We start from the raw sequence: 18,189 nt of genomic DNA on the forward strand, positions 1-18,189 counted from the left end.
TCTTCAATTTACCTCCACCGACAACGATTACCAATTTATTTGGGAACTGGTTTAATGGTGTGGATAAAAAATTTAAAGCTCATATTCGGATGGGACTTTCGGTTTTTTATTTGGCTATTTGGAACTGCAGAAATGATTTTGTTTCTAATCGATCAAAAGCTTCACATTTTTTTCAGGTTATCTGCAAAGCCACGCACTGGATTCGGCTATGGGCGTTCCTGCTCCATGCGCACCAGCGGAAACTTTTGGCTATTGGATGCACCTGGCTGGAGACGGTCTCACGGGGCTGGCTTGCGGTCTACTAGACGACTTAATGTAAAGACTCGCTATGTTTGATTTATTTCGCTGGCTTATCTTCGTATCCATTATCTCCGATCGCTGAATTGTATGACCCATTACAACTTTGCAATAAAATTGGATGTGTGCATCACTTGATGCAGAGGCCCGGGACGTTCCCCTTTTCGATTTTTTGTTTGTTTGCATGCGGCTGCTTGATGCCGTAGTGGCTCTGTAGTCTGTATTGTCACAAGGGCTGCATCTTTCACATTTCATCACTCATGAGGAATTTAGAAGGCTGCAACGCATGTAATTTACCTTTTAACAAAGCCCATTTGTTGTTAGACAAGTCCTTCCATCCCTGTCATGGAGACTTTCAGGCAGATGTGACCATGCCTCGTTGCATTTGTCTCCAATTAGCTCCTAGTGCACTTAAAATTTGCTTGGGTCTGAAAGAATTTCATGCCGATGATGTAATCGATCGTCTCTATATAAACAGTTTGTTGGCGAGCGATTTAGCTTCGTCCCCTATGTAATGCAATGCAGAGTATTTTTACTCTCTCAACCGCCGGTGGTTACTCCCACTCATCGCCGACACCAAGCAAGCAAGCTGCATTGGCCCGCCCGCGATCTACATGTGCAGCAACGAATCGCGACTCTCACGCACAGGCGCAAGTACAGCAGCTAGATCTCGATCGCACGCAAGCCAAATGTCAACGTTGACACGCCTCATCGCCGCCATCCTCCTCTCGGCCGCCGTCGTCGTCGAGCCACTAGTCTTCGACGTGCCGTCAGGCAGCTCAAAGTGCCTCACCGAGTTCCTAGGCCGCGGCGGGCACTCCCACGTGTCGTACCGCGTGGCGGAGGCCTCCAGCCGCTCCGCGGTCTCGATGCGCGTGACGGGGCCGGACGGCGAGGAGCTGCACCTGACGGAGGGCGTCGATGGAGCTGGAGAGTTCATGTTCGAAGCGGCGGAGGGCGGGAGCTACATCGCCTGCTTCTGGACTCCCCACTACGAGCGCCGCGCCATGGTCTCCGTAGATGTGCAGTGGAACGCCAACATCCGTGCCCCACACACCGAGGGACCCCTCATCACCTTCCTCCGCGCCCGCGCCGAGGGACCCCTTCCCGCCGTCAACCTTGCCACTGCCAAGAAAGGAAGCACTGATGTACGTATGCTTCTCGCCCCTTGAGTTCTTATTTTATCTAAACAAAAAAGTTTAAATTTAAATTGCCGACTCAAGACCGTTGGATTTATTATGTAGATCTCATTTTATTATATTTTTTCATCAACCATTTCGAATCTTGAAACGCAAATCATATTCAACGGCCAAGAAATCAACTTATCTGTAACTTAAGATCAAGCAACTTATATATATCAAAACCGTTCTTGTAAACAGTACTAGTTCGAATTAGCTGAAATTATGATAAATTACTATGCTGCATGCCGGTGACTAACATAACACGAAAGTTACGTGGAAGAATGCTGATTTGCCTGTGGTTATTATGTAGATTTCATTTTATTCTTCTTTTTTCATCAATCATTTATGTTAGTATTGATGTATTACACTGTAACATAACATTGCTTTTTTTTTAGGGTGTAACATAACATTGCTTGATTGGATGGGGGTCGACTACTTAAAGTTTAACCCAGTAATTTGTTCGAAGTATCCTCATTAACTTCATTCAATTCGTAAGCCAGAAGGACATCTTCAGAGTTCAGACACACGGAGTAGATACTAAAAACATTATTACTACTATGGAGAATTGACGAGTATCACATGATGGTGCAGTAGGCAATAGGCATGGCGAAAAATGTTATACTCCCTCGGTTTCATATTAAATTTATCAAGACGCTTTTTGGGTATGCACTCATTCATATTTGGATAAATTGGAGTCACTTAATATGTGACGGAGGGAGTACTTAATTAGTAAATTCCATGACAGACCGACAGGAACATATCGAAACTCAGGGTTGAGAATTTCCTCAGAAAAATTCAGGGTTGAGAGGTCACTAAAACACTGTATAATTTTACTTAACAACTAACTTTATTGAGATGTCGAGACACGCAGTTTCTTTGCGCTGAAGGCAAGGCAAAAATGTTTAAATTGCAGGGAAATAAACTTCTTTACTTAGCATTTCATTTGAATTTATAGTTAAATCTGGCAGTCTTGTATAACATTCAACATTTTCGAATGTATTCCTAGTATATCGCAGAACTGAAGAACTTGGAGGATTCTGCTCGACTCATACATGAAGAGATGATTTCTCTCGGCGGGAGGTAGGATTATCGAGAACTTTTTTGTCTTGCTGCCTGAGATCTTTTACTTGAATTTGTGTTGCCCATTAATCCTAATAACTGTGTTGCTCACCAAAAATGACAGAGAAGGTGAGATGCAGAGGCTCAACGAGAGCACCGCAGTAAGAATTTGCTCGTTCACACTGATGTCTCTGGCGGTCTGCGCCGGGGTTGCCGCATTGCAGCTGTGGCATCTAAAGGCTTTCTTTCAGAAACTACGTATACTCTAGAACTTCGAGCAAAGTGAAAAGGATGCTCCCTTTTTTCACAGCAAAAGGATACTCCCTTAACTGACCATGTAATCAAGGTTAGAACATTGTTGTAGATCCCGTCATGTATGTGTGCCCCCTGAACGTCGATGTCCTTGTTTAAGCACAATATTCAGGAAAGCTACCATTCCATTCTGAAACGTACGCTCCGTTTCGAAAAAAAATGTGGAACCTACGTAACTCACTGTAAGAGAATAGGGTTGTGCTAACGTACGATGGAATTTGGTACGATGGCCGAAGAACTGGTGCACTATCCGATTCAGCTGGCTGGCACTATGCGTTATGCGTCCGTTTGATTGGAGCATGGTACGCATGTCGGAGATGAAGTGTCGTATATTTTGTGTTTCTATGGCGGCTTCACCAGTTCTGTGTTACTTGTTGCTATGCATTCCGGCTGTGACAGAGAAACTGCAAATTAGCTGGTTTCAGGGATTCAGGAAGTAGGGCTCTCACTCAGTTCACGGTACCACCCTACAAAAAAAATGCTTAGGATTGCATCTGGTATATCCATCTCACAACGATCATATTCGTGCACAGAGAAACAAAAAAAAAAACTGCAGTAAATTAACCAAGTTGACACAAGGGGGCAAATGATAACAAAAAAATTATGCATCTGCATCGAAGTCCAAAAGGATTGCGAAGTTTCTGATCTGGCTTTCATTAGTACAAAAAATAGATCTTCAAATGGTCGCACGGGGCAACTCCAAGCTATACTCTTGTATACGTTAATGTATTTAAATGCTAAATAAATAGAATGGAAGATGGAGAAGAAATGGTGAATCAAGGGGTAAACAAAAATCCTAACATCAAACTTAGGATCTAAACTCACTATTCCCGATTGGTAAGGTAAGCTAAGCCAAAACTATATGCTGGGGTCTGTTCAGTAAGTTACTGCCGAGCTGATTTCTGCCTATGATGAAGATGCAACCTCAATGGCACTGCCAAGGGGCCATGCTGCTTCCACAAATGAATTTCCATAAGGCACCTTCTTTACCAACGTAATATCTTGATAGGGATCCACACCTGAAAGAAATGTGCGCAAGAATAATAAGAAATATGTTGAAAATGTCAAAAGGCATCGAAAATTGTGTTGCATCAAACCATACCGAATCCATCCACAAGTAATGTGTGCTGGTACACAAGATCCATGCAAAGGTATGGAATGTTATCCTCTGAAACATCAGGGTATGTGGCACGTGCCTCCTTCACATTCAATTTACAAACACGCCGTGCAGCTTCTTCAAAGTCTGATGGTTTAACCTTAGGAACTGCTGCCTTCGGGTTTACAAATCCAGCCTGAGCAGGCAATGAGAGACAATTAAATGAATACGGTGAGAGGGGCTAGCAATCAATTTATGCCAGAGCAAAGATCATGGTGGTTTAAGGATTCTTAACATGCAGGATTTCAATCTCTGCTTGTTGGCTACCTGGGTGATAGTAAAATTTGCAGGAACTTGTTGATTTTCAAAAATGATACTAATAACCAAAAAATTCTTCTAACATACTCCTTCCCTTTCACAAAGGTTGGCGTATTTGATTTCGTTAAGACAAGACTTTGACCAATCATAACTTTATTAATACGTAATATGTATGATATGAAACCACAATTATCAGCAAGAACTTTTGAAGACGAAACTATCAATATAAATTTCATGTCTTAAAAAACACATGAGAATAAAGTAATTTTTGGTTAAAGTCTTGTCTTAACGATACAAAATATGCCAACCTTTGTGAAAAGGAGGGAGTATCACCCTTTTGGTAGGGTCGTACCTACGTGCAACTACCCAGGTGCACTGAAGACAAGGGTCTACACAAATTTTCATTGATAATCTCATGTATCTATAGTGTGTGACACCCCCAACTCTAAGTAAAACTTATTTGTGATTAACACAAGGACACCGGGTCAATTTATGTCTAGGTCCACCCCTGTTGGTAGGGGGTCATATGGGTCTGCCGTGCAGCAAAAATGGGTTTTAGATGGCAGGTTGGCAATGGTAATATTCATTTCTGGGTGGTAACTGGTTTTGGACCTTGAGTTTAGCAATTTAACATTTGTATCTGTTCATTATTGCTCAAGAGCAGTATGGTTTTCTAGCTGGTGTGGGGGATGGATCCAATTTGACTTTCAAAAGATGTTTTGACCACAGACTGATAATATCAGGTTTTAACTGTTGCAAATAATTGAGTCTCTTCCTTCTAGTGAGGAACCTGACTGCATGATTTGGAAATTTGATGAGAAGAGGGTGAATTCTCCAAGTTCTTTGTATGTTGTCATCAACTTTGGGGCCAACAAACCTCAACTTGGTGGTATTGACTATGAAACCCTGTGCACACTCCTGCCATTTGCGAATTGTTCATTCCACCACATATTTTGGTCTTTTTTGGTTGTAGGCAAATAACAATAACAAGTTAACAACTTTGAATCACAGATGAGCCTCTTTTGTAATGAACCTGACTGCACGCCATCTTTTTTTTCGAATGATTTCACCACTTAACTTCTTGGCATCTGTATTAATCAAGATCACAAGCCCATGGCTAGGTGGTGGTTAAATGATATTAACCACAGCTCACGAGTGATAAATATTGTTTGTGCGAGGATCTGTTGAGGCCCAGAACAATCGCTGTATTAGAAAACTGAAGAGCAAGTCGAAAGGAATCACTGAGGATAGCCTGGAGGCGAGCATGCTGAAATTTCTTTATCTAAGATGGAAAATAGTTGCTGAGTGTGTTGTATCTGCTTTATCAGCACACATTATCTGACTCTTGTGGCTTTTTGTGCTTTGCTACCTTTTCTTACTGAGAAGGTACTCAACTGTTTTCCCCATGGGTTGTAATGTTGTTTGACTGCTTCGTCTCATCAATGCAAATGAGCCAGGGAAAATGCCTTCTAATTGTGGTAAAAGGTTTCATCTTTAAAAATGACTTACCTCAGCAGCCCTATCAAAGAAAAACGATGCTACAAAAAGATTCTTCTGTCCATCTCCACCACCACCATTCCACACACCACCAAAGGTGCATTTCATGTGAGTACATGCCGGTTCATCAACTTTAAGAGCACTCACTGCAATAGCCCTGCACTTGGAATAACTGGCACTAGATGAACCTGATGCCTCAAATGTATCATCACCATATTTGTATTTCCCTTCAATACAAATGAAAAGGACAATTAAATCCAACACTGCCGTACACAATCATAAGAAAACAGCAATTGAGACAGTAAATTCAAGGAAAATTTTCATCTATTGGGAAGCTGGAACATGCATATACACATAAAAATGCTTCCTAGTGAGCATAATGTGACGGTGGAGCAGCTATGTTTTTATCTGTGCCTCCACTATACAGAACACTGCAAACACTACATTAACACTTGATGGCATGCAGAACTTTACAGGATGCCAATAGGGCATTAATTATTTGAAACAGGGTAAGAACACCCACATAGAATAGAACTTTGTTCAGGAAAAGCATCATCGTGTAAGCTCGTCTTTGTTTTAAAATGAGCACCTGCCCTTCTGATGTTGACATCAATTTACTAAATTCACATGTAGTTCATTTAAATTAAAGTTCTAGACAGCCAAAAGGGGATTTTTTTTTTCTTAATCAGTTTTCAACGTTGGGCTTGGAAGACTAAAACAAAAGCAAGCAGCCATACCATGATATCCGTCCAACATACAGTTGCTGTAATCGTTGCTTTCACCAGCTTTTAAGATCTCTGCTCTAGCCGCCAGCAAACCATAATGCAAATAACTGTACAAAAATGTTTGCAGTTACATTGCGATCTTTACCTATCTTATTTAGATGGATAAAAGATCTTGTGATGTCAGTTGAAACAGTAGATCATCACAATGTAGTAAATAATATTTATATACTGACACCCACAACAATTCATTTAGAACATAACAGGCTGGGCCAACCCACGAGGCCACAACCCAATGGGTAGTTTACTTCCACCGTATTGGTAGTTCACTCAATGCAAGTGATGAAGCAAAGTAACTAGATTACTAGATGTATCATCAGGTCAGCCCAAATGCACATCTCTGTCACTGTATGGTATTGGTATCAACTTCCAAAATGATGGCAGGGCTTCTTCTTCTTACAGTTTTGTATGACCTAGGAACTCCAAGATATTTGTAGGCCATTCCAACTATAAATTCCTACTATAAGGACCATAACTAAGCTGTGGAGACTACCCAAGGATTGGTTCTACACAATTTGCCACACTAATAACAGGTCCAGACATAATTAGTTTAATTAAATATTTAAATATCTTGACAGAAAAATAGCAGCACAAGTTCAATAATCTTTCGACATTTGGAGTTTGAATCGCAATGACTTATTTGATGCATACCTGTGAACATAAAGATAATATGTTGTTCCCTTGAGTACCAGTTTCTTCACATATGAATCTTCACCATCTGAAACTTCAGGAGCCTTTGCTGCATCCTTTTCCGAGATAGCATAAGCCATTTGGACAGAACCACCTCCTAGATCAACCACTCCAACTGTGTGCGAGTAAGGCTTTCCCAATTTCTCCAACAGATAGTTGATGGTAACCTACAAAAACAAAGAAGAATCATTCATGTTGCTTCATAGTGGTATAAAGGTTACAAAAGGATCATTCTGCACGGTTCGTACCCACTGGAATGCACCTTCCTGAGATCCATCTAGAACAGTGACCCAATCTGGTTGGGATTTGAAAGAACTCTTGTCACGAAGAAGATCCCTAACCTGCAGAACTCATATTCAATAACCAAAAGAGTGCATGATCAGCTAAAACATTTCAGAACATATTAAGAGCCAGGTCAAATAAAAAGGACAACATTTACCGCTTGCAAAATTTCATCAGACCTTTCAGTTCCTAATGCTCTGAGACCTGCAGTGGCCTGCATAAGAGTTCAACAATAAAAGTTCAGCAGAAAACCATATTGTGAGACTATATACAGGAAAGAATAGCTCACCCCAACCCTAACAGGTGTCTGCTCACGCAATTCTACAGGAACTACTTTTTCAGCTTCCTCTAGAAGAGAAACGAGTGACTCAGCAGCCTCCTGTGGATCCTTGGCATAAGCACTCAGGCCCAGTTTTTGCTGAAAAGGAAAAAAAGATGGGAAATCAGGTAATGTTATATTTTCTTCTCTCTTTCCTGCATGTAAAATTGTTCTTTTCTATTCACATACATTGCAGGGTGACAGTAGTATCAGATCATTTTGTGTCTAGGAAGAAACAGACATCTTTTGTCTGCAAGGTCCTTGAAACACCAAACAACTTCATCATAAATCCTTTCAATAAATGAATACAAACCACACCAAGGTAGAAAGCTAGCGCTGCATACTTCTCCAGCCAATGACAGGATGTAGCTTCCACGATGATAATCAGTCACTGATGTTGTATGATTAAAGTTTTTCCCCAGCAAACAAAACCTAACATTTCTTCGACCAACTTTTGGGGCATCAAACTAATTTGATTGAACGATTGACAATCCTACCTGTACCTGGGTTCTATAACTGCCAAAAGGGCAAGATGGCTGGTTGTTCATACCAGTCCTTGTCTAGTTTTGCGGTGAGATTAATTCTAGAATATCATCTGGGCAAAATGATAGCATTAAAAAAAGTATCTTTACTATCTTAGGAAATGTCAGCTAGTTCTGCTCTACATATATGCAAACATCCCAGCTGACTGCAGAAGAATAATGTGCTCAACTTAAACAGACTTGATCATCCATAAGGTTTCATAGCTGGGTAAACAACTGCTTCTATAGATAAACAGCCCAAATTTAAAAGTACTAGGTCCTTGAGTTAATTGAGCCAATATTTGTCGGTTTTACAGCTCTGCTCCCCACAAACTTGAGCCAATCGTAAGCCATAGGGCTCTCAAGTTTTGTTTATAGCCGGAGACAGAAAGTGGATTGATTGTCAACTTCTGATGCACTGAATTGTGTGCTACCCTAGCATGTCAAATGCATTATCCAACTAGCACTGCAGGTGTTATATATCCCTAATATCCTTAAAGCAAACCATAAAGGTTAGGTTTGCTCAGTAGTCAGTACTACAATAAGTTGTGTTGTTTCCTCTCAAATGTACACATTTTGAAGAACTGAAACTATCTCATCTCATTACCAGTGGGTCAATCATCTCAAGTAACGCTCTAGCATAAGATCATAAGATGGCCAGATCCCACACGACAATGTCAGCACATTGTTATTAAAGGTAAGTAGACCCAAACAAGTCACCTGCTTGAACAGCTCGATCTCATTCCCTATAGGAACAAGATCCAAGTTGGCGTCGAAGCAGTAGACGTGCACGCGGCTCCCGGAGCTCCCGGCGTCAAATATCACCGCATACCTGTTCGATCCATCACCAACTCCGCCCACGGCCTGGGGCCCCCACCTCCTGCCACCAACGGCGACGAGCCCAGTGGAGGCCCTCGCGGTGACGGAGGGCGGGGGCCGCGGCATGAGGAGGAGCACGAACGAGATGAGGAGCACCGGCGCGAGCACCACCATCAGCACCCCGCGGTAGCGGTGGACGCGGTCGGACACGGCCTCCCCCTGCTGCTGCCGCGCGCCAGGGGTCGAGAAGCGCCGCATCCTGGCGGCCACCGCAGTAGCCGCCGCGGCGTCAGCAGCAGAGGGGCCAGCGGTGAGGTCGTCGACGGGGAGCAGATCGGCCGCCGAGGGCGACCGGTAGCGGATGCGGCCGTTGGTCGGGGACGGCTTCACCGCCTCCTGCTGCGCCGGCTCCAGGGCGTCCGGTCGGGGCGGCCGCCGCGTGCGGCCTTGCGGAGCGTTGGGGGGTGGGTCGCGCAAATCAGCGTGCGGGGTATCTCTCTGTCGTGGCTCACGGCGACCGTTGGGTTTGACTCCGGGGCGGCATTGCGATCGGAGCGGCGAAGTGGTGAATTGAGTGACGAATTTGCTTGGTTGGATTGGAGGGAAGGACTCTCGTGCGCCGGGCTCTGGCCAAGAGGGGGGTGCGGAGCGAGGGGAGAGAGACGAGGTGAAACGTGACGGGAAATACCGGGGGCCCTAGGACCAACGAGCGTGGAGCACCCGCTCCGCTGAGCTGCCCCCCGGGCCGGGCGGCCGGGTGACCGGGTACCGGGCTCGGCCGCCGCAAGTCAGCTTGTAGCTGTTTCAAAATAATTTTGCTCCCTTTACATGATATATAGGTATTTCAAAATAATTATTTAAGGCTCAGAAAACGAGTCCATAGGCTCAGAAATTGTGTTCAATCTATATAGGTCAACCAGGGATGGGAGACACCATCTCAGAAGATTTATGGCATGATCAGATTTGGAACAATGATTTCCTGGACTGCTCTCTTTGTTAGGAATAAAGATCTTGCGGTTCATGATTTTAGAGCCTAGATTCTGTTGTGGCTGGTTTCCACTTACCATTGTCTCAAAAAGACATCTTGCAGTTACAATTAGTGATCCAAGCGGGATCCTGTTTAAGTCCAATTTCTACTTCAAATTTCAAAAAAAAAATTTACTTCCTCCGATCCATATTATTTGTCTCAAATTTGTACAAATATGCATGTATCTATGTTTAAAAAGTATCTACATACACATAATGTTTTGACAAGTAATATGAATCTGAGAAAGTCCTGTAAGTTTTGAAAATCGAACTAGAATCGAGACATATGCGGGATCCCACTTATCTCCCTAATTACAATAACTAATTGTTCATCGCTCCTCTGTTGCGCTCATGTGGATGTGTGGACACCTATTTGGCAAAAATTACTACTCTCCCAGTCAACATTATTAAAAAAAAATCAGATAAATAGACGTGTCTCGCCTTTTCAAGTTGATTTGGAAATCAAGCTTAAGATAAAATCAAATGTCTTGCCGTGCCCTCTTGTATGTGTTCAGCTAACACACACATAATATACTTAGAGCATGTTTGGGACAACTCCACTTCACAGCTTCACACTTAAAGCAAGTGAAGTTGTTCCAAACATTTTTAACTCCATTTGTTAGGTGAAGTGAAGTAACACACCTCTCTAGTTCATTTTACTGGAATCAAGAAAGAGATGCTTCACCTGCTCCACTTCACCTAACAAAAGTGAAGAAAGAGATCACCTGGAGTCAACAAAGTTAGATGTATTTACCCACCAAAAGTGATACCGAACCGTTATATTTCGCCCGAATAGAACGCCCGACTCCTCTTCTTCCTCCTATCACGTTTGCGCTGTTCTTTCTCCCCATGGGCGCATCTCCCCCGAATCCCTTCCATGGCAGTACATCTTCTGCCCTAGGTAGAGTCCGCACTCCTCCTCCGACGAACCCGCGCGTCCCCGGCAAGCTGCCGCCGCTTCCCCGCGATTCGCCGCCGTCGCCGACACCAGGATTCGCAGCCGCGGCCGCTTCTACAGGACGCCGCCATGGGATCGATCGGGAGACCATAAATCCGATTCATGAAGCTGTTGTTCTTGTTTGATTCACCAAGCCTAGACGTCGCCGGCCGGCCGCATCTCCAGGACGCCGCCATGGGATCGATCGGGAGCACAAAAATCTTGATCCGCTTCTACATGTTTGATTCATCAAGTTGCTGGACGCCGCTTCTCCATGACGCCGTCGTCAGATATATTTGATGCGGATTCATTTGCTAGAATCGATAGGAGCACAAAAATCTGATTCATCAAGCTGATAAGCTGATGTACATGTTTGATGCATGTACGAAACAACAACACGTGAACCAAAAAAAAAGAGATACATGCAAACAATCGATATATCACGAGTTGTATTAATCGGCCAAGTCCAACGATCAACACTTGCGTGATATACAAGGTACCAGATCGATCCATTGGAAAGAAACAAAAAATAAATCAGCAAAAGAAAAAGGGTAGTCCGGAGCTGATTTGTGTCCCAAACACATTTATCAGCTGGAGTGGAACTAAGGTGGAGTGGAGTTTAGAAGTGAAGTGAAATTTAGGTGGAGTGAAGCACTCCAAACAAGTCTTTAGAAGTGGGCATTTTCATTTTCAAAATAATGTTTTTGTCTTGTTGTCTTTGTGCAAGGAGTGAAGACGAAACATTAGGGCACATTTTCTCACTTTTCTATTCATTAAAAAAAATACTCGACATGATAAGTGTAACTATCGTACAATTGTGTGGGCGATAAATATCGGCTAACATTCCTTGTAAAAAAAGATCAACAACCTCGTGTCAAAAACAATGCTGGAAACTAAGCTCCGGCGTACCTCGCTAGAGAACTATGAGTGCTGCTGAGTAGAGGAGAAGCTAGCAGAGCATGCAGCTGCAACAAGGGAAGGCGGAGCAGGCTGTCTCGTTGCTAGAAGTGCGTCAGTGGCAGGCTCAAGCGTCCGCGGAAGGCAGCGCTAGGCGCGGAGGTGACCAAGAGCACGAGAGAGGGAGGAGGGGAGGAGATGGAAAGGGGGAGAGGGGAGCACCAAGAGCACCCCTAAACATGAAGGCGTGTTCAGAGAGGCATAGGAGCACCGGAACGGGGTCCTCAACGGTGGCACTAGAGGAGGGGTTCGATGCGGGCATATGGAGCATGTGGGGACTCCAAAGTGGCATCGACATGCTTAGAAGGTCGCATGGAGCTCCAAAGGTCGACTCACATGGGCAAAACTCGCCAAAGAGGGAGATCGGCTCACGGCGACAATCAGTCGGAGTCAGGGAACACTAGCGTGGCGGCGACAGTTGGAAATTGTTGGAAGTGATTTCTTCCACAGGAGTTTTTGCGAGACCCGACGAAACTTCCGAGTAAGGCAGCACGGCATGTCCATACAGGCTAGTTCAAGCCAGATCTAAACTGGCCGCCAAAAACCAACCTATTATGACTACGAGAGGCTGATTTGTGGGCTCCAATTGTCGGCATTGCTGCCAACCTGCTTCGGTCATAAAATTTGGGTTTCTCGTAACCAATCAGTACGATGGAGTTCATGAAAAAAAATTAGTACGTTGGATTTGAGTTTATGTGAGAAAATTTCAAAGGTTCTTTTCCTAATATTTAAGTTCCAAACATTTGTATTTAAATATAAAAAAGAGCGGCTATGTCTCGTGCGTCTGGATTTTAAGAAAATGTTTAAATCCGGATGCATAGTTAGATTAATATCTGATGTCATTCACGCTCTTTTTCCTCCAACGTGTTACTGTCGGACTAAAATCTGACGGCCAAAATACATTGACTGATTTTCTATCTAACTAAAAAACAGAAGGTAACAAAACCGAAAAAAGAAGAAGGAATCAACAACCTTGCAAATAGGCACCCCAAAACCGATCGAAATGCTAACGAACGCTCCCTGCGCCAAGCGAGGAGGAAGCTCCCATGGCCAAGCAGAAGGCCTCACCTCCGCCAACCCGCCGATGGATGGGCGGTGTTCGGCTGCTGCGGTGGGCGGTGCGGGTCGCCTCGAGCATCCTGCTCTGGACAGCGCTCCTCCACCTTTCCGCCTTCTTCGGTCTCCCTCTCCCCCGCTCGCCGCTCCGCGCTGCCCGGCCCTCTTGCATAGGGAACCGCAATAGCTTCATCACCGCCTCTTCCGTTACTTGCTCCCGACAAGGTCGGGGGCCTTGCGCCACCAGTTCTGCTTACCAGAAGTGAGTGGCTCTTATCTTCTTGATCTCACCGTTCCGTCGGCGATTCTTGGTTCTTGGGTTGGGTTCTTGGAATCTAGTCTCACTCGCTTTAGTCTTCGTTGTGTGAGGCGCTTCTCTCTTACTCAGTAGTGGCAATCGAAATGTAGTAGCTCTACAACATCCATAAGTTGGATCGAATTGTTTACCGGGTTAAATTTGGGTCATTCTTGGTGCAAACTGTTCAGAGATTTGGGTTTACCGAATTTGGGCCGTTATTTGTTGCCTGATTTATCTTGATTTGTGCTTCTCTTGGTGCATAGGGCCCCGATTTGCCCTTGATCTGTAATGCCGATTTAGTACTTCGATGGGCTGCTGTGATGGAGACTGACTACAGAATAACTGATTGTTTTGGTGTTGTCTTATGCTATGTTCAGTTAGCTCGTGTTGATTCTGTGAAGCGAGTCTTCATGCCAAAATGTGATGTCTTAATTTGTGTTTTAGCTTGTTACCAAGGAGCATTTGTGGCGTTGATTATCTAGCAAAGTTTTATGCCACATGAGCTTTTGTCCTTTGCCAATGCTAAATCTGATGTCCGTTGAGCATGGAGACAATTGATGAGTAGTATTTTGCAAGGATGATTTTCTGTTTCGGTTGTTTTCACAAGAATTATGGCTACCTCATGTAGAGGGTTTTTCCAATTGCATAGCAAGGTTCTAATTACCAGGTAGGCGATACATCGAAAAGGAACAACTTTTAGTTTCCTTTGCGGTAAATTTCAGTGCTTGAGAATACAGTTTCCTCGAATCATCTTTACCTGAGTCTATTCTACTATGTAGATTTATCCTTACATATATGCGGCATTGCTCTGGTAGAAGTTTGCATTTGCAGAATGATGAGTTCAGTCTGACTAAAACTCCATTTCTCTTTGAAGGATTTTACAGAAGTAACGACTATCTTCTTATATCATGTAATGGTGGTCTGAACCAAATGCGAGCTGCTGTTACTACTGAATACTAACTCTTCTGGCCTTTTTACTAAATTTTTAGCGCTAATCTACAGTGATGCTTCCAAATATGCTATATTGATGCTTCATAAAAGCTTCTCTTGTGTAGATATGTGATATTTGAATCTGACCATGGTGGTACCTGAACTCGGTAAGCAATCCTTCTGGGCTGATCCTAGGTGGGGTTCTCACGCTTCCTTTTGGTGGTTTGTACAGTTAGAAGGTGCAATCACTGGCCCATGGTAGTTACTTTTCAATGACTTTGTGGATATATTTGATGTAAATCATTTCGTTGATTATTTGAGAGATGAAGTGAAGATTGTCAGAGAACTCCCACGTAAGTGCAGAGGGAAAGTTCCATTATCAATGCAACCAATAAGCTGGTCTAGTGAGAAATACTATTTGAGACAGGTTAGAAAGTAATTTTCCTCCAAGAAATAGATTTACATTTTTCTTCTGTCTTCTGCTTGGTTCTTGCTCTAAGTGTGTTCTTCCTTTGAGATCTTGCCTCTGTTGCGAAAGCACAAGGTGGTACGTTTTAGCAAGACAGATTTCTCGCCTTGCGAACAATGGCCTCCCTCTGAAGCTCCAAAAGTTTATAATTACAATGCGTTAAGATTCACACCATCTATTGAGGCCCTAGGCAACAAGATGATATCAACTCTAAGAAAAATGGACCATTTGTTGTGCTTCATGTGAGATATGAGATGGATATGTTTGCCTTCTCTGGTTGTACATATGGATGTTCTGACCAAGAAACAGCAGAGCTCATGAAAATGAGGTTCGTTCAGCGTTACAGCTTTGTAACTAACCGTACTTTCTCCTCCCAACCTTTGTCTTGGGTCTTCGTTGTTGTCTGTTCTTTGGATCTCAGGTATGCATATCCCTGGTGCAAACAAAAGGAAATAAACTCTGAAAAGAAAAGACTCCAGGGATTGTGCCCGCTTACACCTCGAGAAACAACTTCAGTGCTGAAAGCTCTTGGTTTTCCCAGGGACACTCGAATATATATTGCCTCAGGTGAAATCTATGGTGGTGAAAAAAGATTAGCTGCACTGAAGAAAGAGTTCCCTAATATTGTAAGCAGATCATATTTCAACATCCATAATTTCCTGCTAACTATGTAAACTGTAGGTGCGGAAGGAGATGCTTTTATCCGAAGATGAGTTACGCCTCTTCTAGAAACAATCAACTCAAATGGCAGCCCTGGACTATCTTGTTTCTTTTGCAAGTGATTTTTAATTCCCAGTAATGATGGAAACATGGCTAAAGTTGTAGAAGGACATCGCAGGTATGCCTATTTCTGACCTTCCTAACATGAATATCTAGTCTTGTTGGCTGCATGTGTATTTATTACTGGAGTAAATTTCACAGAATTTTTGAGGCAGCCTTCTCACGGAGCATAGATGCTAATATGTCCACATAATCATAACTTTTGTGTCCAATTGTCTCAGTCCACCCAAAACACGGGTTTAAGCTCGGTCGACACTATTTCTTATAGGTGGAGCCCGCACGTCAGGTGCCACGTCAGACCCGACCCGACCCGTACCCGGGCTCCGGCAACATCAACCCGGCGCTGCAGCTCGCCAAGCTCCTCCACCGCCGCGGCGTCTACATCACCTTCGTCAACACCGAGCACAACCACCGCTGCCTCCGTGCTCGGCCGCGAGGACGACGGGTTCCGGTTCGAGGAGATCCCGGACGGCCTGACGGACGCCGACCGCGCCGCGCCGGACCACGGCAGCCGCCCCTGCGCCGCGCCGCTCAGGGACCTCATCGCGCGGCTCAGCGGCGGCGCCATTACTGGCGTGCCGCCGGTCACCTGTGCGGTGGCCACGACGCTGATGAGCTTCGCGCTGCGCGTGGCACGGGAGCTCGGGATCCCCTCCGTCATGTTCTGGGGCGGCAGCGCGGCCTCGCTCATGGGCCACATGAGGCTCCGGGACCTCCGAGACAGAGGCTACATCCCACTCAAAGGTCAGGAAATTTTCGCTTCAAATTAACCACGAAAAATCAATCTTCAAATTAGTTAACGAATTCTGCAAATTTCTCTGTCACCGTCAGATGCGAGCTACCTGACGAACGGCTACCTGGAGCGGGTGCTGCGGCACGGCGCCATGGGGTGCTTCGCGACGCACAACGACTGGAACTCCACCAGCGAGAGCTTGGCCGCCGGCGTGCCCATGGTGTGCTGGCCTGACGTGCGGGCCCCACCTGTAAGAAATAGTGTCAAACGAGTTTAAACCCGTGTTTTGGGTGGACTGAGACAATTGGACACAAAAGTTGTGGTTCTGTGGACACATTAGCTCTACCGGTGCTCCGTGAGAAGGCTGCCTCAAAATCCGTGGTTCTATGAAATTTACTCTTATTATTGCAACATGGCTGGCTGAGTGGGAAGCAAAACAAAAGAAATGTTTCTGTGCACACACCACACAGTTCGTAGTGTGTGCTCCCATGTAGATGTGGGTATGTTTGTTTTGAAGAATCGTGACTACTGCAAGCAAGAAGGAATCAAAAAATAAATAAATGCCTCTCGGTTAACCCAAAAGTGCATGTGTTGGGAATGCAGGTTTATGGGCTTCCGCAGAACTATACAGCTCGATAGGAAGAAGCTTGTTGAGCTTATAGACCTTTTTGAATATCAGGAGCTCTCCCGGGATGAATTCTGTTCTGCTGTCAAGGAGCTACACGAGGGTCGGATGAGCCAGCCCACCGGAAGGAAAGTTATTGCTGGGCAGCCAAAGGAAGAAGACTACTTCTATGCAAATCCTCATGAATGCCTTGGGCCTGCAAGAAAGAGAATGGAAAAGGTCAAACATACTGAGATATGACCTCTAAATTTTTTTGGCCGGTTGGTGTACAGAGTGTCAAAAGTGAAATGTTTTGGCAAAAGTACCTGGAGCTTCCTTTGCAGCTGGCATGTGTGATATTTTTGCCGAGCCTCGCCCCCTTTATGTTGATTCTGTTTTCATAAAGGGAACTGTTGTGAATAAGTTGTAACACTATGCATGTGCAAGCTTAACACAGATGATCTGAAGCATTATTCTTCTGGATTGGAAGATCCACCTGGGAGGTGGAGCCGTGGAGGAGCTTATGCCACCCATAGACTAGATGATGGCTAGATTCAGAATATGTTGATTCTTTTTTTTTTGAGGGAAGAATATGTTGATTCTGTTTTCATATCCTCTCTTCTTCAGGTTCGTTGATGATATGGCCTTAATGTAGTAGTGCTACATATGAACGGTAGATGTAGTCCTGAATTTTCTCTAGAGTAGCTGGCAGATTCTATGTTGTAAAATTTGGCTGTTGCATTTGCCCTCTGTCAAACTCCTGGGATGGAAAGTGCGTTCTGGATGCAGTAACGAAGAGCATTATTGGCCCTGCTGGTGTAATGGGCATTAATCTGGTACTCTTTTTTTTTTTGGGGGGGGGGGGGGGGGGGGGAAGACATAATACCAATTTTGACCTTGAATTATTGAATGTTATTAGTGCCATTTGAAATTTACTGCAAAAATATTGCTAATAATTTGGTGAAAAAAATAGTTTCTCTCTTTGGTTGCATTTGGATATTTTCTATTTTATGTGAATGACACTTTTTTATTTAAACAATCCCTTCCATATCCTTAAAGCTACATGAATCTCTCTTTTGATTTAAATTTGAGAAAAGTCCATTTTAAACCCTGAACTTGTAGAACTTGTCTGAATCAAACAATTTCAAACCATGGTGAAGTACTCCGTAACAAAATTCGTATGAAAACCCTGCATGGTCCTACGAACTCTTTCATCTAATATAAGA

General features: G+C 44.1%; 2 protein-coding genes and 1 pseudogene across 2 annotated transcripts; 2 read left to right on the forward strand and 1 right to left on the reverse strand.

Annotated features, from left to right (window-relative positions):
* Positions 1 to 791: 791 nt before the first annotated feature.
* Positions 792 to 3,025, forward strand: LOC100841806 (transmembrane emp24 domain-containing protein p24delta10). Its single transcript, XM_010231857.3, has 3 exons — positions 792 to 1,445; positions 2,485 to 2,558; positions 2,662 to 3,025. Exons 1-3 carry the CDS (start codon positions 912 to 914, stop codon positions 2,804 to 2,806), a joined length of 753 nt encoding a protein of 250 aa, XP_010230159.3. The 5' UTR covers positions 792 to 911; the 3' UTR covers positions 2,807 to 3,025.
* Positions 3,026 to 3,436: 411 nt separating this feature from the next.
* On the reverse strand, positions 3,437 to 9,883 carry LOC100834835 (probable apyrase 1). The gene is made up of 9 exons (XM_003557949.4): positions 9,075 to 9,883; positions 7,804 to 7,932; positions 7,672 to 7,728; positions 7,481 to 7,573; positions 7,194 to 7,399; positions 6,498 to 6,592; positions 5,773 to 5,987; positions 3,952 to 4,141; positions 3,437 to 3,868 (listed from the first exon to the last, which is right to left on the reverse strand). Exons 1-9 carry the CDS (start codon positions 9,429 to 9,431, stop codon positions 3,756 to 3,758), a joined length of 1,455 nt encoding a protein of 484 aa, XP_003557997.1. The 5' UTR covers positions 9,432 to 9,883; the 3' UTR covers positions 3,437 to 3,755.
* A 3,178-nt stretch (positions 9,884 to 13,061) lies between these two features.
* Positions 13,062 to 17,778, forward strand: LOC106865702 (annotated as a pseudogene).
* Positions 17,779 to 18,189: the final 411 nt, after the last annotated feature.

Source organism: Brachypodium distachyon, chromosome 1 (genome assembly GCF_000005505.3).
Source record: "Brachypodium distachyon strain Bd21 chromosome 1, Brachypodium_distachyon_v3.0, whole genome shotgun sequence".
NCBI lineage: Eukaryota > Viridiplantae > Streptophyta > Magnoliopsida > Poales > Poaceae > Brachypodium > Brachypodium distachyon.